The sequence below is a fragment of the Anolis carolinensis genome, chromosome 4, assembly GCF_035594765.1.
Source record: "Anolis carolinensis isolate JA03-04 chromosome 4, rAnoCar3.1.pri, whole genome shotgun sequence".
NCBI lineage: Eukaryota > Metazoa > Chordata > Lepidosauria > Squamata > Dactyloidae > Anolis > Anolis carolinensis.
Genome location: NC_085844.1, coordinates 3,359,433 through 3,383,496, shown reverse-complemented (window position 1 = coordinate 3,383,496; position 24,064 = coordinate 3,359,433). Strand labels below are relative to the sequence as shown.

General features: G+C 40.6%; 1 protein-coding gene across 3 annotated transcripts in view; it reads left to right on the top strand.

Annotated features, from left to right (window-relative positions):
• LOC100565407 (protein EFR3 homolog A) overlaps positions 1–24,064 on the top strand; it is a 72,744-nt gene that overhangs the window by 33,148 nt on the left and 15,532 nt on the right. For all 3 annotated transcript variants that reach the window (XM_062979910.1, XM_062979908.1, XM_062979909.1), the window contains 10 exons: positions 1,155–1,290; positions 11,579–11,746; positions 13,299–13,413; positions 14,916–14,967; positions 16,696–16,868; positions 18,150–18,225; positions 18,440–18,601; positions 18,777–18,908; positions 19,798–19,865; positions 22,054–22,181. In XM_062979910.1, the coding sequence (XP_062835980.1) occupies positions 1,155–1,290; positions 11,579–11,746; positions 13,299–13,413; positions 14,916–14,967; positions 16,696–16,868; positions 18,150–18,225; positions 18,440–18,601; positions 18,777–18,908; positions 19,798–19,865; positions 22,054–22,181 (1,210 nt within the window). The remainder of the gene's footprint in view (positions 1–1,154; positions 1,291–11,578; positions 11,747–13,298; positions 13,414–14,915; positions 14,968–16,695; positions 16,869–18,149; positions 18,226–18,439; positions 18,602–18,776; positions 18,909–19,797; positions 19,866–22,053; positions 22,182–24,064) is intronic.

Genomic DNA, 24,064 nt, shown 5'->3' with positions numbered 1-24,064 from the left:
AAGGGGACTCAGAGCAGCTGTATGTACATACAATATATTATATTATTAGCATTGCATAATATTAGCATTATATATTACTATATTGAACTATACCACTATACTATTATATAATATGTAATATATAACATATAATTAATATTATTATATGGTATTACTATTAGTATTATATTGTATAACATAATATTATTATCAATATTATATGTATATACAATATATTATATTATTAAAACTGATATAAAATATTATATTATAAAACTGAGGGCGGGGGCCAGGTAAATGACCTTGGAGGGCCGCATCCGGCCCCCGGGCCTTAGTTTGGGGACCCCTGGTCTAATGTGTCATTGAATCTAATGTGTATCTCAATTTTCAAAACTCTGAAACCAGAGTGTAATGCACAGCAGCAAAAGGTGCACTCTTTGTAATTTGGCATTTACAGTTGCTTCCTGCTTGGCATTCCTTCTTTAAAAGCAAAAGTGTTGGAGCACCAAAGCTTCCAGCAATGGAAAGGAAAACCTTGGGGTGCTTCTTTACGGTTTTTAAAATTTCATGTCAAAAGCATTGCATGAAATAAGTTTAAAACTGATAAAATAACGGAATCATTATCAACTAAATCATTTTTGCAGTAAAATGAATCCACTTTAACTGACTTGGTTCAATGCTACGGAGTCATGGGGGCTGTAGTTTTACAAGGCCTTGAGCTTGCTCTGCCACAGAGTGCAGATGCTCCACTAAACTACAAATCCCAGGATTGCATAGCATTGATCTATGGCAATTAAATTACAAATTACGTTCCTCAAATAGGAGCTCCAGGTGCTCTTGAAGCAGCTTCCTCTTTTGCTTTGGCTCAGCACTAAGATTCCTGTATAACTCGAATCGACTGCACACCCTAATTTTGGCAAGGTGGTTTAGACAAAAAGGTCAGAATTACATTTGAGTAAATACAATATTTCTAAATAATTTTGTACATGAAACAAAATTTGTGTCTATGAACCATCAGAAAGCAAAAGCCAACCACATGAACCATTTTGTATTCTGGAGTAGTTCAGATTATAGAATTCCGGATAAGTGAGGCTTAACCTGTATCAGCTGTAAGAGAAGGAATGGCAATTACGAAAAAAGTATAACCAGATCTGGGTGTTTCCTTCTCCTTCCAGGCACAGTATTCCCACCACGTGATACAGGAAATCCTGAGGCACCTCGACACCTGCAAGCGCGCCTCTCCCCGCGTCCGGGCAGGCATCATCCAGGTCCTTCTGGAGGCGGTGGCCATTGCTGCAAAAGGGTCCATTGGTGAGTCTATCATTTGAGGGAATGCCTTATGCTGTTCTATGCATTGAGACAGGTCAAACCACTCTTGAAGCCTTGGCATGGATGAGAGCTATACAATTCTGGCTGCAATTCATAATGTATGTGCTTTTATTTATTTTGTGTCAAAAGCATTGCATAACAAATACATTTTAAAATGATGAAAAAAGGAAATCACGAGCAACTAAATAGTTTTAGACCAAAAACGGGCAACAGCAACCGCATTGTCCGTAGCTTTAAACAACTCCTCCTCCGTGCATGAGGCAGGACATTGTGGGCAAGCATACATATGTGGAGTTGTTTGTTCTGCTCCACAGTCACACAAGGTGGAGGATTCCTCCAGTAGTGCCACCTTGCCAAGTTGTCTTTAGATCTGCCCACTCCACTTCTGAGTCTGTTCAGGGACTTCCAAGTTGCCCATTCTTGGTTTGATCATGGAGGAAGGAAGACCCTTGTGGGGGGCCATCCAGTTGGGATTGCCTGGTTTAGCTGCCCAGAGGGACACCCTTGCTGTTGCTGGAGGAACATCAAGAGGAGTGGTGGTTCTCATGAAGCCCTTCCTTGATTTGAGTCTGGTGGGAGGAGAGTGATAGCCATGCAGTGGGTGGCTTTCACAATGTTCGACCTTATTTCTCTCACCGTTAGCAGCAACTTCCAGTCGCACGTCAGGAGGGGCAATGCCAGTAGCTTATAGAGTTTACCAACAGGTGTAGGTTTAAGGCATCCTGTGATGATTCTGCATGTTTTGTTTAGTGCTATGTCCACCTGCTTCGCATGGGCAGACTTGTGCCAAACAGGACAGGCGTACTCAGCAGTTGAGAAAGACAAGGCCAGGGCTGATGTTCTTATTAATTGTGGGTCTGCACCCCATGAGCTGCCAGTCAGTTTCCGCAGGATGTTATTGCGTGCAGCTACTTTGTGCTTGGTGTTCATGCAGTGTTTCCTATATGTTAGTGTTCGATCTAAGGTGACACCAAGGTATTTAGCTTTTCTGGCCCTGAAACTCCACATAGAAGCTGCGGTTTTCCAGGAGGGTCTGGACAGGTTTTGTATAGTCAAAGTCCCGGGTGATATGGTAGACTTTATGCAGCATTTTTCTATGTTGCACCGTGTCATAGGCTGCCGTAAGGTCCACAAAATCTGTTCCCGTAGTGTATGTGCTTGAAAATAGCCATATTACTGACAGCTATATTCCCTCACTGTTATCAGATCATTTTATTTCAGAATAGTATTTTTTGATTCTCAGAAAGATCGAAGCAATTGACCTGTCCTTGAAAGCTCTCTTAATGCTTACAAATGTGGAAGCCTGCAAGTTGGTCAAGAGCAAACCTTGGGATCTTGGGTTTCATAATCTGATTCTTGCAGCAAAGACAACTTGTTCCTCTACCACATCATTGATTCTATGTGAGCGTAGAGTCATAACAGCATATCTTCACGTCTTGATTAATCCCACCCAGAAGAAGAGCTTTGGCGACTGCAATTTGTAATGTGTTGCCATCAGTTCTTTTAAAGGGGAGATATAAAGAAGTGGAATGATTGTTCTTGTGACTTAGTCTCTGTTGAAACACTTCATCATTCTTTGTGTGTATGCCCTAAATATGATAATATTTGGATGAAATATGGAAATTCCATTTTTTTCACACTGTTCTCAATGGTAAGGGTGTTACCAAATTCTCTGTCTTCTGAACAACTCTGATGCATTCTTCTGTGAGACTGTTGCACATTTTATCTTTGAGATTAGCAACTTTTAAGTTTGTTTTCTTTTTATCTGTGCCTTCCTCTTGTTGTATATACCTGTGTTGTGATTTTGTTGTTGTATGCTGATAAAGGCTGTGTGTATATGTATTGCTAAAATACCCTGGGAGATCCTGCATTGTGTAGTGGCTTGAGTGTTGGACTGGAATTCCAGGAGACGGGGTTCAAACCTCCCTCAACCATGGAAACCTATTTGAGTGACTCATTCTCTCAGTGGCAACTCTTTCTGAGCAAATCATGCCAAGGAAACGCCATGACAGGTGCCTTTGGGTCACCAAAAGTCAGAAATGACAATAGAATTAAAGCCTGGAAGCTGAGGCAGGGATCAGTTGGTTATAGGAATCTATTGAAAGCTTACATTGAAAGCGTTTCAATACAGTTTTAAAATATGCAGATATTGAAACATTTAAATATTATTAGTATTAAAAACAATTCAGTTAAATGCCACTAAAACTCAAAACCACATAATGCAGAGTAGATTGTGGATTGTATTTGACCACACAATTCCTTCCCTTGCTAAATCATATTCTTTTGACTATTTTTTAAATTCAGAAATAAAGAAAACACAGTAAAAAGAGCAAAATTTATTTAGAAAAACCATATATTTTTCATGTATGTTGCTAAAACTCAGCAGCTATAAAACTAAATCAGCTTAACTACACATACTAAACACACAACCGAAAAAACAATTCTGCAAATCTCACACTCATTGTAGATTTTTTTACCCTTAATTATTCTATCCCCTTTCAATTGTACTACACAACGGCTTTAATGACATTCCTCTAATTCATAAAAGTCTTACAATTGACGTTTGCTGTGCAAAAAGTAATAAACGAGTCCCAGTCTTTTTAAAAAATATATTTTTATTGATTTTTCTAACATCACATTACAACAACAACAGTCTTTCTTGAAGTTGGTCAAATATTTCCTCTTGATCAGCATTGTCAGTTTTATCCATAGGGTTGTTGTGTGTTTTCCAAGCTGTATGGCCATGTTCCAGGAGCATTCTCTCCTGACGTTTCACCCACATCTATGGCAGGCATCCTCAGAGGTTGTGAGGTATACTTCACAACCTCTGAGGATGCCTGCCATAGATGTGGGCGAAACGTCAGGAGAGAATGCTTCTGGAACATGGCCATACAGCTTGGAACACACACTACAACCCTGTGATTCTGGCCATGAAAGCCTTCGACAACAAGTTTATCCATGTCTGCTAATTCGTAGAACTTTGGCAGCCATTCTTTTTGTGTTGGGATAACGGGTGCCTTCCATCTCTACAGTCACTATGTTTAATATTATTTATTATTAGTATTAAGTATTTATTTATAAGGACATTTACATACTGCTTTTGAGCACCTCCTTCATAAGTGCCCTTAAAGTTGTTTATTATAACAATAACACAAAATACAAGAAAGAAAAATTAAATTGTAGAAACAAACAAAAGATAGCACAACTAACAGACAAATAAAAACCACTGAAAACCTGGCAGAATATATACATTAGAGTCTTACTTATCCAACACTCGCTTATCCAATGTTCTGGATTATCCAACGCAGTATGCCTCCCTCTCCGATCCACAGCTGTTTCTCTAGGCAGCAAGGATTGAACTTTTTATGGATTTAATTTCTGACAATGTTGCTACTATAAGTTCATTTTATGCAATTGTATCTTTATTTGTATTCAATTTGTTAGTAGTCAATGTTTTCGTAGTCAATGTTTTCAATACATTGTGATGTTTGGGTGCTAAATTCGTAAAGACAGTAATTACTACATAATGATCTTTTGGACTGCTTTTTCTGTCGATTTGTTGTAAAACATGATGTTTTTAGTGCTTAATTTGTAAAATCATAACATAATTTAACATTTTATAGGCTTTTCCGTAATCCCTCCTTATTATCCAACATTTTTGCTTATCCAATATTCTGCCGGCCTGTTTATGTTGGATAAGTGAGACTCTACTGTATTGTCTTCACTGCCTACATGAAAAAAAAAAACATTAGAAGGTATTGACTATGGCGAGCATTGCAATTGTTGAAAGCAGAGGTGATTACATTGCAAAATCCGAGACATAGTTATGCTGTTATGGGTCTGGGTTAGAGTCCCTGCATAATTTCCATTTAAGAAGGGCAAAATCTACCTTGAGAAGAGAAAGAATTACAAATTTGAGAGTCATCAATATGCATGTAAATAAATAAATAAATGATGGGGTTGCGAGAGATGTTGGAACAGGACCAAGACGGCACCCCAGCGGATGAAGGACCTTCACATTGATCATAAAAGTCTTCTTCAATATAATGATCATGAATTGTGATCAACAACTTGTATAACAATGTCTGTATAAATACAAGGTCTGTACAAAGCATAAGGTGTGAAAGCTACTTTGAATTTGCCACGGAGCTGCAAGTTTCTCACCCTTTTCCAGCTGGAAACAGTAAACCCTGAACTCGAAGCCTTGCTGGTCCGGCGTGGTCATAAGTTCAAAGCCCGGGTTGGGTTAAGCCCCCGACCATTAAATAGCCCGGCTTGCTGTTGACCTATGCAGCCCCGAAAGACAGTTGCATCTGTCAAGTAGGGAAATTTAGGTACGCTTTATGCGGGAGGGTAATTTAACTAATCTACAACACCATAAAACTGCCAGCAAAACACGAGGAAAAGAATGAGGAAGAACAGCCACCAGTGGACGGTGAAGCAACAGCTCCCCCTGTGGCCGGAATCGTGAAGCTGGAAAAATGTTAAATGCCTCTGTGTCTGTCTCTACTGTATGTTGTTTGTCTGTTGGCATTGAATGTTTGCCATATATGTGTTCATTGTAATCCGCCCTGAGTCCCCTTCGGGGTGAGAAGGACAGAATATAAATACTGTAAATAATAATAATAATAATAATAATAATAATAATAATGTTCTAAATATTAGTTTTAATGCTGGTGGATAGGATACCTGATTCAACCTTTACATCTCACCAGAGAATTTACCCATTTGCTTTTATAATAATGACGATAATATCTTGTAGCCGTGCTAAATCATCTTGACAGTTTCTCCTTTAGGCAGCTTTGGTGTTCTGATGTGGTTGCGGCTCATTTATCCTTGTCATTGGGTTGTGACAGGAAGCCGTCCTTCCTAGTAAACAGACGCGTGACTCAGTTGCCATCTGTCCTCTGAGGGCAGGAATTCTCAAGGAAATAATGATAGTGCAGACGGACTAATTGCTTTCATGGAAGGCAGGCAGGATCTGTAGTCTTGAGGGTAGATTCGGCAGGAAGGAGTCGGATGCTCAAAGCCAAAGACGAGGCAGCAGCGAGGACGGCCGGGTCCTCAAGCAAGCGGAAAGAAAGCGCTGTGCCGAGAGAAAAAATTGGATTAATTTTGGCTCCGTAAATGGAGCCTTGGGAAGGACTTTGTCGTGATGGTGCTTTGTGTTTAACCTTCAAGAAGAAAGGCAGAGGCATTAGCTACTCAGATGGTAAGGGCATCCGTATTCCTCGCTCCATAGGTAAACAGTTGAGGATCACCTAAAAGCAGGTGATTCTTCAGTGATAGCTGTAGTTGTTTTCTGTATTTGATAATACTCTTTGTGTCTTGTGTTCATTTTTTAAATGTTTGACTAGTCCTCACTAGCTGGCCAGTGTGATAGAATATATTGACTTTGCCCTTGTATTCTTGAAACAAATGTCATTTTTTGCTCTAGATTTTGAATTCGGAATTTGGAGCGAGAACAGGAAACCCTTGGCTCCTTTAACAGAATGATTTTCTTCAGAAAATATTTGCTGTTGCCTGTGATTTCATTTGTAGTTTGTTTATTAAAAACATGGTATTTCAAATTTGCTTTCGAATAATCAACGACATGTTAGACCCCTCTCAGTGTCATACTGTTTCTTCGCACTTTATTTTCCTCCTATCTTTCCTAACCCAAATTATCGCAGGAAATGTTTTGACACTAGTCCAGGCACTTTATTAATGGTCTTGAAATCAGCACTTTTGACCTGACTACCCCATTTTATCCATTGATGGTGAAGTTTATTACCTTCCTTATCTGTTTTATGATGGTTTTGCACTTTGTGTTTTTTAATATGTTTGCTTTATCTGAATGTCATGTTTATACTGTTTATGCCTACTTACATTGGTTTTAACTGCTATATTTGTTTTATTCTGGGCTTGGCCCCATGCTAGCCGCCCCAAGTCCCTTTGGGGAGATGGTGGCAGGATAGAAAAATAAAGTATTATTTTATTATGACACAGCAAACAAGATAGATATGCTGGATTTTGTATCACAAAATCACAAGTCAAATACTTCCCAAGTGTCTAGGACTGTGTGATGTATTTTCGGATGATGCGCGCAGATCCCAGTCGGGTGGCCTTTTGCAGTTGGCAGATCGTGATTTTGTCAGTGTCTGTTGTTTCCGAATGCCGGCTGAGATCTTTTGGCACGGCACCCAATGTTGTTGTTGTTGTTGTTGTTATTATTATTATTTGTGTTCCTTTGTGCTTCTGCTTTTCGGCAGCAATACAGTTGAATTGTTAATATTGAAAAAGGTAGCCACTAATCCCACTTAAGTGCTGCCTAACTATGGGAGTCTTCTTCCACCCCCCATCTTCTAATAGAAACTGGGACTCAGTTCCTATGTCTTGCACCAGATCGCAATGGCTCTGAGCAATTGGATTTCATTTGCCATCAACATTGTCAGGAGATTCTGGGTGTTGTAGTCCAGCATCATCAGACTGGGAGTACGGTAGTATCTGAACTAGGGTTGTTGTATGTCTTTCGGGCTGTGTGCCCATGTTCCAGAAGTATTCTCTCCTGACGTTTCGCCCACATCTATGGCAGGCATCCTCAGAGGTTGTGAGGTATCTGGAGAAACTAAGTAAGGAAAGGAAAGAATATATATCTGTGCAGTATCTGAACTGCCAGGCCCTGCTTTGCAATTATCTGGTGCACTACAATTAGAAATTCATGTTTTGGTGTTTGCTGTGATTTTACAATACAGTAGAGTCTCACTTATCCAAGACTCGCTTATCCAAGGTTCTGGATAATCCAAGGCATTTTTGTAGTCAATGTTTTCAATATATCGTGATATTTTGGTGCTAAATTCGTACATACAGTAATTACAACATAACATTACTGCGTATTGAACTACTTTTTCTGTCCAATTTGTTATATAACATGATGTTTTGGTGCTTAATTTGTAAAATCATAACCTAATTTGATGTTTAATAGGCTTTTCCTTAATCCCTCCTTATTATCCAAGATATTCGCTTATCCAAGGTTCTACCGGCCAGTTTAGCTCGGATAAGTGAGACTCTACTGTAATGCCAAATAACAATTATGCCATTTACTCTGCTCCAGGAACAATTGTGCGAGTTCAGAGCAGAAGGACGATGAAATTATGCAAACAGCTCTAAACTTAAGAGGGTGAAACAATCATCTGAGTTTTAAATGGTTTAGCACAGTTGTTCTCAATCTGTGGGTCCCCAGGTGTTTTGGCCTACAACTCCCAGAGATCCCAGGTAGTTTACCAGCTGTTAGGAATTGTGGGAGTTGAAGGCCAAAACATCTGGGGACCCACAGGTTGAGAACCGCTGGAGCACAAACCACAGTTTAGATTTGTTCAGCAACTCAAGATTTGGTTGAGAAGCAAGGCTCAGACCTTATTAAATAGGAAAGATGCCAGGCCACAAGCATAAGAGAGCACAGGAATAATATTAAGCCAGACATGTATATTGTGCAATCTTTGTATGGAGTATTCAAAAGGTTCTTGGGAGTTTCTTGGCAGAACGTTTAACGGTTATCAAACAAAACACACAGGAGATCAAAATAAAGTACAAAGACACTGGAATTCATGGCCAAGGGAGGCCAGACTCAGTTTTCCTTCTTCCAGGAGGGAAAAACAGTTTTACGTCATTCATGTGTTGCTGAAGAAGGGACTAATTCCAACCTCCCTTGTTGATGTGTTTTTCTTTGACTGGTCTTTCTGTTTGATTTTTAATTTGGTTTATTGTTAGTTGCCTTGAGTGCTAATTGAATGGAAATGTAGGTATATAGAATTTACAGTTAGATCTGAGGGCCTATTACAATCAAATGGCATGGCAGCATCATTTTATGTAATCAGAGACAGAAGGCAGTTCAACTTGTTTTTTGTAAAGAAGTGTTTGCAATACATTGCACCAACTTTATGGCATAATTTGTACCTATTTTAAAATGGCCATTTCCAGTCCTGGCCAAATCTAGTGGGGATATTCTTCTGGCAGTTGAATTATCTCACTCCCTGTGACCCATCATTCAAATGTCTGGTTATTGCTGTTGTGGTGTGCCTTCAAGTCATTTATGACTTAGTGTGACCCTAAGGCAAAGATTTTGTGGGGTTTTCTTGGCATGTTTGTTAAGAAGGGGTTTGCCTTTGCCTTCCTCTGAGACTGAGAAAGTGTGGCCTCCCTATCGGCACCCAGTAGGTTTCCACGGTCAAGTGGAGATGTTAACCATGTGTCCTAGTCCAATATTCAAACTGCTACATTGAGTGAAAATCTATCATCCATCTATCTATTATCTAACTATCTATGTTGGTCAAAATATGTATGTAGGTTGGTTGGTTTGTCCCACAAAGGCTCCTCTGTGGCTTGATGGATCTAGACAAACCTTGGCATACAGACCCTTCATTGTCAAACCTAAAATAAGTGAAAACTGCTGTTCAAACAGGTGTTTGTTGAATGATGAAACCATATTCTAACATCTTGTCATGATACGGTTAGAAATGCTGCAGCTGAATTATGATTAAGGACTTGTGCAATGCCTTATTTGTGTATTGGATCTATCATTGTTTAGCTTTAGCTAGAATTAGCTAAAGTTAAGCTTTAGCTAAGTTTAGCTAGAATTGTTTAGAATTGTTTAGCTCCTTGTTTTTAACATGTGATGTATGTATTGATTGTATGACTGCTTTCCATGTTTGATTTTACAATGTGTAATTTGTCACTGTTTTTATTATTACTGTGAGCCGCCCCGAGTCCCTTCGGGGAGATGGGACGGGATATAAGAATAAATTTATTATTATTATATTATTATCATGTTTCATAGGTGTAATGGTTTTAAATTGTATTTTATGTCTACTGGTTTAATGATTTTTATGTTATGTTTTTAATGGTATAATTGAGGCATTGAATTTTTCCTAGATGTATGATGTACACCGCTCTGAGTCTCCCGTGGAGTGAAAAGAGCGGCATATAAATGAAGTAAATAAATAATAAAGCCAACCCTTTTGAGCCCAGAGTTGAAGGAAAGAAAAGTGGCTTTGGGAAAGAAAGAGAACAAAGTTGTTTGGATGCTGCTATATGACACATGTATGAGGGGAAAGAAGGAAGGCAGGAAAGAGGAAGGAAGGAAGGAAGGAAGGAAGGAAGGAAGGAAGGAAGGAAGGAAGGAAGGAAGGAAGGAAGGGGAAAGGGAGAAAAAGCAAAAAGAGGGAAAGAAGGAAGAGAATGTGGGAAAACTATGAGGAGAGGAGAGCAAAGAAAGAAAATGGAAAGGAGGGGAAGAAAGAAGGGATAAAGGTGCAGGAGGGGAACAAAGGAAAGAAAGAAAGCCACAAAGGAAATGCATACACAGGCAACACTGGATATATATGCTAATATAATATTTATTATTTATTCATTTACAATATTTATACCCCGCCCTTCTCACCCCGAAGGGGACTCAGAGTAGCTTATAGAACACACATAGGGCAAACATTCCATGCCGTTATATGATTAACAAGGACAGACAATACACAAAGAGAGGTAAAGGGATTTCCCATCTTATTTCCAACATCTTGAAGTCTGTGCTCGACTCCGGCTTGGGGGGCGGGTTGTCGCTCCATTTCCCATGCTGAGGAGCTTTGCCATCCTTAGACATCCTCCCGATCCTCCTAATCAATGTCCTTAAGGGTACCTTTTATTACCTCCCCGTTAAAAGCAGTACCTATTTATCTACTCACATTTCTGCTTTCGATCTGCTAGGTGGGCAGGTGAGCTGGGGCTGATGGTAGGTGCTCACCTCAACCTGGGCTCGAACTAGTGAACTTTTGATTGGCAGTATTTTCTGCAGCAAAGGGGTTTAGCCCACAGTGCGAAGCCCGGCCCCATATATAGGTGAATATAAGCTTCACCTACAGAAGGTTCCAGCTACAGCTCACTTCACTATAGATCAGGCCTGGGCAAATTTTGGCCCTCCAGGTGTTTTGGACTTCAGTTTCCACAATTCCTAACAGCCAGTAGGCTGTTAGGAATTGTGGAAGTTGAAGTCCAAAACACTTGGATGGCCGAAGTTTGCCCAGGCCTGGTTTATAGAGTCAGTTGCCTTTCCTGTCTCTTGTGACCTACCTTGTGGCTTGTTGTTCTGCCTGAAACCCCACAGAGAAAGTGGAGAAGCTTTTAGACATTTGCAGGCAGGATTTAGCTCGGCACCAGTGTGCTTGGGACTTACAGTGCCCTAAAGGTGCTTTGTCCCAGAAGAAAACCTCAATCCAGATTGCGATCTTTGTCCCCTTTAATGCAGGTCCCACGGTCCTGGAGGTGTTCAACACGCTGTTGAAGCACCTGAGCCTCAGCGTGGACTTCGAGTTGGGCAGCCGCCGGGGCTCCGAAGGCAGCACCGTTGACCTTTCCGCTCACTCCAAGGAGAACGACGAGAAGATTGTGCAAAATGCCATCATCCAAACCATTGGTGAGCCCCTTAAACTACAAATATACATAGATACATTAATTTCCTGCCTTCCTTTTGTCGGTTCCTCTACAGCCGGCATGGGCAAACTTCAGCCCTCCTCCAGGTGTTTTGGACTTCAACTCCCACCATTCCTAACAGCCGGTAGGCTGTTAGGAATGGTGGGAGTTGAAGTCCAAAACACCTGGAGGAGGGCTGAAGTTTGCCCATGCCTGATCTATAGTTTAACATTTTTTTCTTCCATGTCCAACAAATTGTTTACTTCTGCTTGTTTTAACATTAATGAATATCCCAGCAGTTTATACCTCCAAGCCTATACACCAAGCCCATCCCTCTGATATTTATTGATATATTAATTTTCTTCTAAGAATGTGTCCAGTGATTTATCCCATAACATAATTCTTAGTTTGTTTATTTCTGTTCACTCCCACATCATCATTATCCAGACTTCTAAAGTTGGCCATTCTGTCTTTTTTCCACTACAACTTCCAGGGTGCCATAGCATTGAGCCATGGCAGTTAAAGTGGTGTCAATCTGCATTAATTCTAGAGTGTAGATGCAGACATAGTGTGTCTCACTCCAAGCATAAGCCACCAAACTGTTATGTGAAGCCAGTAATCTGGATAAGGAAGGAGTCCAGTGCTTGCCTTTTGCAGTTGTGTTTGTTTTTTCACATAATTTTGACGCTTGAATCAGAGCTGTGCTTGTGCCATCCGAATTGTGGAACTTTGGTGTGATGTCATTTCACAGACCACCTTAATAAGTTAGGATCTCCTGACTTATTTATAGCTCTCCTAGCTTTGCTAACTTACGTCAAGACACATTTCACCAATACAGATGTAATAGAAAAATTCAAATTAATACTGCTCATAATGAAGTGCCAAACCCAGTGCATTGTAGAATGAGCAATGACAGAAGGTGAGGTCTCAGTTCCCGTTCTAGTTTCCATCGTCATAAACAATACCATATTGAATCTAATGCGCATCTCAGTTTTCAAAATCCTGAAACAAAAAATATTTGCTGCTGAATGTAATGCGCAGCAGCAAAAAGTGCACACTTTGTAATTTAGTTTCCAGCAATGGAAAATAAAACCTTGGGGCTGCATCTATGCTGGGGAATGAATCAGCTTTAATTGCCTTGGTTAAATGCCTTCTCCACCAAAAAATCTGATGCCTCACCAAACTGCAAATCCCAGGATCCCATAGCATTGAGCCATGGCCATTAAATTAGAGATGGTGTCCTTCAAATTGAAGCTCCAGGTGCTCTTGAAGCCCTTTTGCTTTGGCTCAACGTTGAAATTACTATATGACACAAATCTAATGCACACCCTAATTTTAGTGAGGTCATTTAGCCCAAAAAAGTGAGCATTAGACTCAAGTAAATAGGGTAGTTTTGGTAGTTGGGAAAAATTGCCTCAGCTGGACGATTGGCTCAGATGACACAAAGCAAGCATTATTACAGATGAAGGGTCCTGCAAAACTAAATGAGATGGATTCAGTGACTTCAAATTCCCATAATTTTGTCCCCAGATTGTTCTTTCCTTCCCATTCTTTAGGTTTCTTTGGAAGCAACCTCCCAGATTACCAGCGCTCCGAGATTATGATGTTCATTATGGGGAAAGTGCCTGTCTTTGGGACGGTGTCACAGACTCTGGACACCAGTCAGCTGGGGTTTGTATCTCTTCCTCCTCCCCCCCCCCCTTTCCTTTTGGCTTTCATTTATTTAGCCTTGTTTGCAGTTCTGTTGTTCTTCAAATTTTCTGTTGGTAGTAATGATTATTAGCATTCTTGCTGAACAACTACAAACTCAGTGCTTTGTTTTATACAGTAAGCAGATATCACACCTGACTAAGACACAACAGCTGCTTTACAGCTGTAATAAAATGGTTCAGATCCTTGCTATTAGTTAGCAAAAAGCCTTTAGTAAACTATTAGTGGTGAAACAAACCACAAACAAAAATATTTTGACTTTTATATATATAATGGTGTCTTGCAGACAGACACAAAGTTACTGTATATACTCGAGTATAAGCCTAGTTTTTCAACCCTTTTTTAAGACTGAAAAAGCCCCCCTCGGCTTATACTCGGGTGAGGGTCCTGGTTGGCTTATATTTGGGTCAGCTTATACTCGAGAATATATGGTACATTTATTATTTTTCTCTATTATTATTGATATTACAGTAGAGTCTCACCTATCCAAGCCTCGCTTATCCAAGCTTCTGGATTATCCAAGCCATTTTTGTAGTCAATGTTTTCAATATATTGTGGTATTTTGGTGCTAAATTCGTAATTACAGTAATTACAACATAACATTACTGCATATTGAACTACTTTTTCTGTGAAATTTGTTGTATAACATGATGTTTTGGTGCTTAATTTGTAAAATCATAACTTAATTTGATGTTTAATAGATTTTTCCTTAATTATCCAAGATATTCACTTATCCAAGCTTCTGCCGGCCCGTTTAGCTTGGATAAGTGAGACTCTACTATATTACATTTATTATTTTTCTCTATTATTGATGCTACTATTACATTTATTTTACTCTATTATTATTATTATTATTATTATTAATAATAATAATAATACATTTATTATTTCATTTTGATCTTATTATTATTATATTATTTTACTCTATTACTACATGTATTATTTTCCTGTATTATTTATTTATTATTATTATTACATGTATTATTTTACTCTATTTTTATTAAAAGGATACATAAGCACATTTACATTGAAGAAGATGAGAATAATGATTTAATCAGAGTTGGACAATCTTATCTTAAATTAGAGCTTTATGTAAAAATTCAAAAACATTTAACCTACTGATGCTTCAATTAATGTAATTTTATTGGTATCTGTTTTTATTTCTGAAATTTACCGCCCTCAGCTTATACTGGAGTCAATGTTTTCCCAGTTTTTTTGTAGTAAAATTAGGTGCCTTGGCTTATATTTGGGTCAGCTTCTACTCGAGTATATACAGTATTTGCTGGTCGTGTGTGGTCAGGCGACTTGAGGGATAGGAGCAACTTGGCCATATATTATAACTTGCTAAGGGTGAAGGGCTAGCAGCCCCTGAGCAAATATATGCAGCATTATAGTGAGCTGAACTTATAGACGTCAGAAGCAGAGAAAATGGCTCAATTTCCCTTGCTTTTCTCTCTCTGCAGGGAACAGGGGACCAGGAGGATTCAGATCATGTTGCTGCGGTCTTTGCTAATGGTAAGTTCGATTCCATGGGAGGGTTTAGTGGGACAAAGTGTGCATTTTCAGTGGGGCCGAACGTACCAGCAGGCCTCATGTAATCCCTGGGCCAGGAATGGTAGGCGTTGCAGTCCAGCCCCTCTGGAGGAGAGTTCTGATGATTCAGTGAATGGCTGAAAAGCCAAATAAATATGACCGAGATCAAGTCAGGCCTGAACTCTCCCCAGAAGAGAGCTAAACTGAGTCTGTCATACTTTGGCCATATCATGAAACCGGATTATTCATATCTAAGCCAATTACAGTAGAGTCTCACTTATCCAACACTCGCTTATCCAACGTTCTGGATTATCCAACACATTTTTGTACTCAATGCTTTCAATATATTGTGATATTTTGGTGCTAAATTCATAAATACAGTAATTACTACATAGCATTACTGCGTATTGAACTACTTTTTCTGCCAAATTTGTTGTCTAACATGATGTTTTGGTGCTTCATTTGTAAAATCATAACCTAATTTGATGTTTAATAGGCTTTTCCTTAATGCCTCCTTATTATCCAACATATTCGCTTATCCAACATTCTGCTGGCCCGTTTATGTTGGATAAGTGAGACTCTACTGTATTCAGAAACCTCTTCCACAGACAAGGCTTCTCTTATGACTGTGTATTTGACTGGAATATGCTTAAATGTGTAAGTAGCCATTGCAACTTACTTTTTTAATGTGGAAAACCAAAATGGCTTCCCTTATGACTATGTATTTAACTTTGAAAGTATTAGACAAGTTCCAACTCTTTTGGGCTTTAGAAGAGCCCTAAAAACATGGGTATGTGCCCAGGCTTTTAATGAATAAACGATAAAGATGACATAGACTGACTTATTTCATTTCCAATATTTCTATCCCGCCCTTCTCACCCAAAGGGACTCACGGCGGCGTACAATTGGCAACAATTCGATGCCGACACATCATTAAAACAACAACATATAAAATGTATTACAACCAGTTAAATACTGTATAAAATATAAAACATAAAACATATGTTTAAAATCCGTTCGTCCAATATCCTCCTACATTATCCATATAACAGTCTGGGTCTTGTGTCATTCAGAGATTATAACCGTAAGGCTTCTTTCTTTACACACAAGTAACATATGGTCTGAGATATAGGACAAGTCCATATATCATTCTCTTATGGATAAAGCACAAGGTTTTTGGATCTGAGCATACGTATTTTTGATTGATATATTGTAATTGTATACTGTATTTAATAGTTTTAACTGATTTTATGTATTGTTGACTGATTTTGTATAGGCATCTAATTGTGCCAGTGTTGTAAGCCGCCCTGAGTCCCTTTGGGTGAGAAAGGCGGGATATAAATATTGGAAATAAATAAATAAATAAAATGAAGTGACAAGACTCACTAGAAAAGACTGTCGTGCTTAGTAAAATGGAAGGTATGAGGAAAAGAGAGGGAGCTCACATTTCCGATGGAGAGATTCAGCCCAGAAAACTGCTCTGAGGTTTCGTGATCTGAGCAGGGCACCTGAGCATGACTTGGAGCTGTCTCATTCATAATGTCAGCATAATGAAGTCGACTTTTAACAACATTTAACAACAATAGCAGCCTGTCCTTTAAACTGGAATCGTTGGACTGTGAATACATCTGGAAGATAGTTGGATGTTGGGGAGCAACATGACATCCAAATGCTTTGGTCTCAGGATCCGTTGCGCACCTTTACTTACAGGTCACGTCCGGCTACAACGCCAAAAGCATGGCCACGGTCCTCTCGGCCCCGTTTCTGGACCCTTTGCTGTCCTCATCTCTCACGGAGGACTGTGAGCTCCGGCAACTCGTCCTGGAAATATTGCACAATCTCATTGATCGCCATGACAACAGGGCAAAACTCCGAGGCATCAGGTAGGATGCTCTGTAGGTGAAGGTAGCTATACATAACGCTTCGCATTGGACATCTTTAGCCTATATTAAGCTGAGATAGTAAAACAAAATGACAATTTCTTTTTAAAGGTACATTATCTCAAATTTAAGGTGTTAAAATGATCGGACTCTACATGAAATATGATGTGCTCTTCTTACACTTTTCCACTTGCAACCACTTTCTGCCTGAGAATTTTTTTACAGGACCCCAAGTATATAGGTAGATAAAATAGGTGTAAAAAGCAAAGATTTGCTGATAATACCATGTAACATCATTATTATTTTTTAAAAAATCTATTCCATTTGAAAGTGTTATTTCTTGTTTGCATTGTGCGGTTCTTACTTTGAAAGTAGTTGTTCTACTCCAGAAACGTAGTTTTTGTGACTGTTACAAACTAGGTTGAATTGGCTGAGGCTCAATGAGATAGATGGTCATTGAAAAACTAGAACAACGTGTGCTGCAGGATGTCCCTCCTGCACAAAATTTTTGCAGTTTAATAAACCTCTTCCATGTTTTTATGATAGAATCTTGTTACATAGTGTAATAAATCAGCATATGCAAGACTTGCCTGAGGGGCTGATTTTCCTTTTTGTGGTGTATAGTTAAAGCGTCTTCTATTGATGGTCTTGAGTATTATCAGTGCCTAAATGAAACACAATACATTTGGGGATGAAACTAATTTGCAACATGGGCTCTCCCTTTGGGGAGAGAGGGCGGGTTAAAAATAAAGACTATATTATTATTATTATTATTATTATTATTATTATTATTATTATTATTATTATTAATGTGGCCATGAGGATACTGGTTGAAGCATATTGTCCACCAATATATATGTCAACTCTATTGTTCTGCGTACACACTGGTCACTTCTCTGCTTCTAGACCCAATTTAAAGTTCTGGAGCCAATTAAAGTGCATTGTATAGCCCTAAGTGTTTGTTTATACCATTTCAATCAGTCTCCTCCATAAAAATATGCTTCTAAGGCCCAGCTTGTGTGCACTGATGCACAATTGACAAATGAGTGATCTGAAGAAGTGGATTCATATTCATGAAAGCTCACAGTATAATAAATCAGTGTCAAAGGCTGTGCTTGATCCCTTCATTTCCACATCCCGTTCATTCCATTTCTGACAAATACTTAATCGCAAACAGAAGAATTTGAAATACGCTTATATATCTTACAACCAAGCTTTGCTCAGCCAAGCTTGATTATTGTAGAGGCTACTGTATTAAGCATCTTTCCTATATTCCGTTTCTAGGATAATTCCCGATGTATCTGATCTGAAGATCAAACGAGACAAGATTTCTCGGCAAGATGTCAGCTTCATGAAGAAGGTAATCCCAGGAATGGGCTTGCTTTGACTTCAGCTTTTCTTGTCTGCATCATTTCTTAAAACCTAACCTGAAATTACACCCTCAATTCTCAATGTATGCATTAAGTGGAAGATTTATGCATAGTTAAATCATTGGTCCATATAAGACCTTGTCACACTAGAGCTTAAAACCGCCCTCTGCTCCTGCACTGCCTGACTTTTTCTTGTCTATTTAGCACGGCCAGCAACTGTATCGCCACATCTACCTGGGCTGCAAAGAAGAGGACAACGTGCACAAGAATTTTGAGCTGCTCTATACGTCCCTGGCGCTGATCACAATTGAACTGGCGAATGAAGAAGTGGTCATAGACCTCATCCGGGTAGCCATTGCGTTGCAGGTACGTTGAGAGGGACAGGATCAAGGGGAAAAGTGAACCACTCAGGGTGTCTGTTTTTGCCATTGAACATATGTGATGCATGTAAACGCTTCCGGTTGGAAGCGTTGTGAGGAAAGTGTGTTAATGCTGTTGTCCATCATTCTCTCTCCTTCTGCCTGACTTCTCTCCTTCCAAGGACACTGCCATTCTTAATGAGGACAACTTGCCCATGTTCAGCCGCTGTAGCATCATGGCCCTGGTTGCTGCCTACCTGAACTTCCTGAGCCAGATGATCGCCGTCCCTGCCTTCTGCCAGCACATCAGCAAGGTGGGGGCCTGTGCTGCCCAGTCAAGGCCACCCTGAGTCCCCATAGCCAGAGAAAGGCAGGATTGAAATCTGTCTGTCTGTCTGTCTTATTTATCCATCTATCTCGGTCAAAATCTGTCTGCCTGTACCACAAAGGCTGTTGCTAGGTGAAGTGGCTGTTTGTGATGTCACTCGATTGGGTATTGCTAGGTGAAGTGGCTCTCTGTGATGTCATTGGGAGGGAAACATGCGTAAAGGGCAAGTGAGGAAGGAGCCATAAAGGGAGCCTACTCTCTGGTGCCAGAGTCTTGCCATGGAGACATTGTGAGGTATGAGGGGAAGGAAGGAAGGGAAGGAGGAAAGGGAAAAGGAGGAAGGGAAGGGAAGGAAACGGAAGGGAAGGAAAAGGAAGGAAAGAATGAAGTAAGAGAGGGAAAGGAAAGGAAGGAAGAAAAGGAGAAAGGAAAGGAAGAGAAGGAAAGGAAGAGAAGGAAAAGGAAGGAAGAGAGAAAGGAAGGGAGGGAGGGAGGGAAAAGGAAGGAAGGAAGAAAAGGAAAAAGGAGAAAGGGAAAGGAAGGAAAAGGTAAAGGAGGGAAGGGAAAAGGAGAAAGGAAAGGAAAGAACGGTATGAGGAAAGTGAGGGAAAGGAAAGGAAAGAAAAGAAAAGAGGAAAGGTATAAGGAAAGGAAAGGAAAGGAAAGGAAAGGAAAGGAAAGGAAAGGAAAGGAAAGGAAAGGAAAGGAAAGGAAAGGAAAGGAAAGGAAAGGAAAGGAGGGACATGTCCAGAGGAGGGTAACTAAAATAATCCAAGGCCTGGAGACCATGCCCCTTAAAGGGCTTGGGTGCGAATAGGAATAGACATGAAAGTAACCTACAAGTCAGAAACAATACTTTTCTTTCTCTTTTCCAGGTTATTGAAACTAGAACGATAGAAGCCCCATACTTTTTGCCAGAAACCGTATTCCGAGACAAATACAGGTAAAGCCTGTCTTGTAATGTTTATAAATAATGTTTAAATATCTAAAAACAATTTTGACAGAAATATTTCTTCTTCATTGCTACATTCGAAGGAATTTTGTTCTGTATCTTCACCTCACCTCTCAACTTATTTACAACCCTTGCGTGGGGCTTTGTTTGAAAGATTAGTTCTGAAGTGGGGTAGTTGTATGTTTTCCGGGCTGTATGGCCATGTTCCAGAAGTATTCTCTCCTGACGTTTCGCCCACATCTATGGCAGGCATCCTCAGAGGTTGTCAGATACCTCACAACCTCTGAGGAAGCCTGCCATAGATAGAATCATAGAATCATAGAATAGTAGAGTTGGAAGAGACCACATGGGCCATCCAGTCCAACCCCCTGCTAAGAAGCAGGAAAAGCAGATGTGGGCGAAACGTCAGGAGAGAATACTTCTAGAACATGGCCAGACAGCCCGGAAAACACACAACAACCCTGTGATTCTGGCTATGAAAGCCTTAAACAACACAGTTCTGAAGTGGTTTCCTGTTGCCTTCCTCAAACCCTGGGTTTTAAGACGGGTCCTTGAGGGAGGTTTGTTGAGGACTGTTTTCGGGAACAAGCAGGATCCTTAACTGGTTGGTGACCCTTCTCTTGACAAGATGGAAGGTGTCTAGAAAAGGGTGACATCTATGGAAGCCATGAATCCCTCTGAAGAACAGCCGAGGGAGCTGGGAATGTTTATCTTGGAGAAAAGAAGGCTCAAAGAACATGAGAGTCATGTTTAAATATGGGAAAGGAGGTCAGCTCCAGAGGATAGGGCAGCTCCAGAGACGAACACCATGGATTCAAATGGCAGAAAAAGACATTCCACCCAAACTTTAGGAAGAACTTCCTGGTGGGAATTGCTGTTTAGCCGTGGAATATGCTTCTGCCTGGGAGTGTGGTGGTGTCTTTTCAGGATTTTCAAACAGCATCTGGATGGCAGTCTGTCGGGAGGGCTTGGATCAAGTCTTCTTGCATGGCAGAATGAGTTGAGTGCTGGGGCTCAGCAGCAGGATGCTGAGAAATCCTCAGAGGATGAGGGGAATGGTGGTTTTTTCACTGATTCTGTGTGTGATCAGGCTGAAACACCAGCTGAATTGCAGGCCTTAGATCAGAGAGAAGGGCCGACAGTTACAGAGGATGTTTGGGATTCCGTTTCTCATGGGAATCGGCCTTCAACAGATATCAGATACCCACGATATCAGATTGGGCTCCTGCACAGAGGGAGTCAAGGATAGATTAATTAGATGGTTAGAAAGACTCGGTGAGAAGAAATTCTGTGGGAAGTCGGCTCGGGCTGTGGCGCAGGCTGGAGAGCAGCTGCGATGAATCACTGTAATGAATCACTCTGACCAGGAGGTCATGAGTTCAAGGCCCGCTCGGAGCCTATGTTTGTCTTGTCTTTGTTCTATGTTAAAAGGCATTGAATGTTTGCCTATATGTGTAATGTGATCCGCCCTGAGTCCCCTCCGGGGTGAGAAGGACGGAATATAGATGCTGTAAATAAATAAAATAAATAAATAAGTCTTTCAGACCCAGGTGTCAAAGAGATGACTTCATGGCTTCTTGGTAGGGCCTAAGCTTAAATTAAGTGATGTTTCTTAAAGTCTCAAGAACAGACAACGTTGCCATAGAATCAAGTTCCTGGATCAGCTCTCATGCTCATGAATCTTGTTTCCTGTGTGTGTCTATGTTCCTGTAAGAGTTTTGCCTTGGGATATCCACTGTTTTCATGCTTATGGATTTATGCCTATGATCTTGATTTTCCTGGATTCCATGTACAGTGCCTTTATGGACTATTGAAATGTGTACATATGGAGTACTGCTATTTTATGTATAGCACCTTTTCTACTGCTTTTTGGAAATTGCCTTTTCCCCTTTTGTATATGCTTTTCTAACTAAACTGCTGTAATTAGACACTATTGGACTCTGGTGTGGTGCTGGGTGAAAAAGGGTGACCTCAATGTTGTTGTAGTGCAACATTGACCTGGATGGCCTTTGGGGGTCTCTTCAAACTCTGGGATTGTATGATTGTTAATAGTGAGGGGGTTGCAAGATGGGTGGGCAGCCATCCTCCATAATGGCATGTATGGTTGATGGTCTGGCTCGCAATATTTTGATTTCCTGTTCAAATTTTTCTCTCCCCACAACATACTTATTTTAAACAGTCTCCCCAAAACCTTGGACAAGGATGACAAGACCTTGTTTTTCCTGACTCACAAGATTGCGGAGTCCTTGGGCGGGAGCGGATACAGCGTGGAGAGGCTCTCGGTGCCTTATGTGCCCCAGGTCACAGGTGAGCAGTCACGTGCTTCTGTGGGTGGCATATTGTTAGGGTTCTTTGCTCAGCTGTGTTGCTGTGGGGTTAGTCTTCTCTTGAAAGAACATGCCAAGCATAAGGGCTGTAGATCCAAAGTGACTTGACAGGAAGTTGAAGGATAGCCAGAGGCTCATTTCCACCTGCAAATGTGTCATGATCACTCACTCATGCCATCCAGCAGTCAGCCCTGACATAGAGCACATGGCCTTTGGCCAAAAGGGAGGACACGATGCTGCAACGACATCTGAAACGGCCCTAAAACCCATTTGCCCTGAGGTGGGAGAAGGTGGGCTCTGGTATGTAGGAAAGGCTCCAGGCATTTTTTAGCCAGAAATTCTTAAGATTGCTTGCTGGTTGATGATGATGATGATGACACTTCCCAAGTGTCTAGGACTGTGTGATGTATTTTCGAATGATGCGTGCAGATCCCAGTCGGGTGGCCTTTTGCAGCTGGCAGATCGTAATTTTGTCAATGTCTATTGTTTCCAAATGCCGGCTGAGATCTTTTGGCACGGCACCCAATATGCCGATTACCACCGGGACCACCTGCACTGGTTTCTGCCAGAGTCTTTGAAGTTCAGTCTTGAGGTCCTGATAGCGGCTGAGTTTTTCCTGTTGTTTTTCATCAATGCGACTGTCACCTGGGATGGCAACATCAATGATCCAAACCTTTTTTCTTTCCACAACTGTGATGTCTGGTGTGTTGTGTTCCAGAACTTTGTCAGTCTGGATTCGGAAGTCCCACAGTATTTTTGTGTGTTCATTTTCCAATACTTTTGCAGGTTTGTGATCCCACCAGTTCATTACTGCTGGCAGGTGGCATTTGAGGCATAAGTTCCAATGAATCCTTTATAAATAATCACTTATTATTATTATTATTATTATTATTATTATTATTATTATTAATACCCCACTTTATCTCTCCCGAAGGAGACTCAGAATGGCTTAACATAAAAACATGATGTGGTCCACGCCTTGGTTACATCTAGATTGGATTACTGCAACGCACTCTATGTGGGACTGCCGTTAAAGACGGCTCGGAAACTGCAATTGGTGCAAAGTCTGGCAGCCAGGTTGCTAACTGGAGCTAACTATAAGGAGCGGACGACACCCCTACTAAAGCAGCTCTACTGGCTGCTGATAAGTTTCCGGTCCCAATTCAAAGTGCGGGTTTTGACCCAACCTATCTTCACGACCGTATCTTCCCCTATGAACCAGCACAGGCTCTAAGTTCTGCTGGGGAGGCCTTCCTCTCACTTACACCACCAACACAACCACGGTTGGTGGGGACGAGGGAGAGGACCTTCTTGGTAGTGGTCCCCCGGCTCTGGAGCTCCCCAGGGAGATTAGATTAGCCCTCACAGGGACTTGAAAACCTGGATGTTCCAGTGTGCATTTGAACGATGGTTAGTCCCCGATCTGAATGCCCAGCCTTAATTCACTGTTAAAAGTTTATTCAGCACTTTATCCCCGCCCTATAGTTTGCGTTTTGCACAAGTCCTTGCCCTGCCCTCTCTAATCTGATCATGCCCACCATATTTCTGGTTTCCTGGTTGTTGAGGTTGGTTTTGATACACTATAACGATGGTTTTACACTCTCCTGTTTTAATTGTTTTAATTAGATTGTTCATGCTATATTACTTGTTATTATGTTTTTAATTGTCCTGTGACTTTTGTTGTATGTTGGGCTTAGTCCCCATGTAAGCCGCCCTGAGTCCCTTCGGGAAGATGGTGGCGGGATATAAAAATAAAGTTATTATTACAAAATTATTAGCACATAATTTAAAATGTGCACATATGCAAACATTAAAACAGAATTAAATATAAGCAGTATTTAAAAATCCACATTTAATATCCAT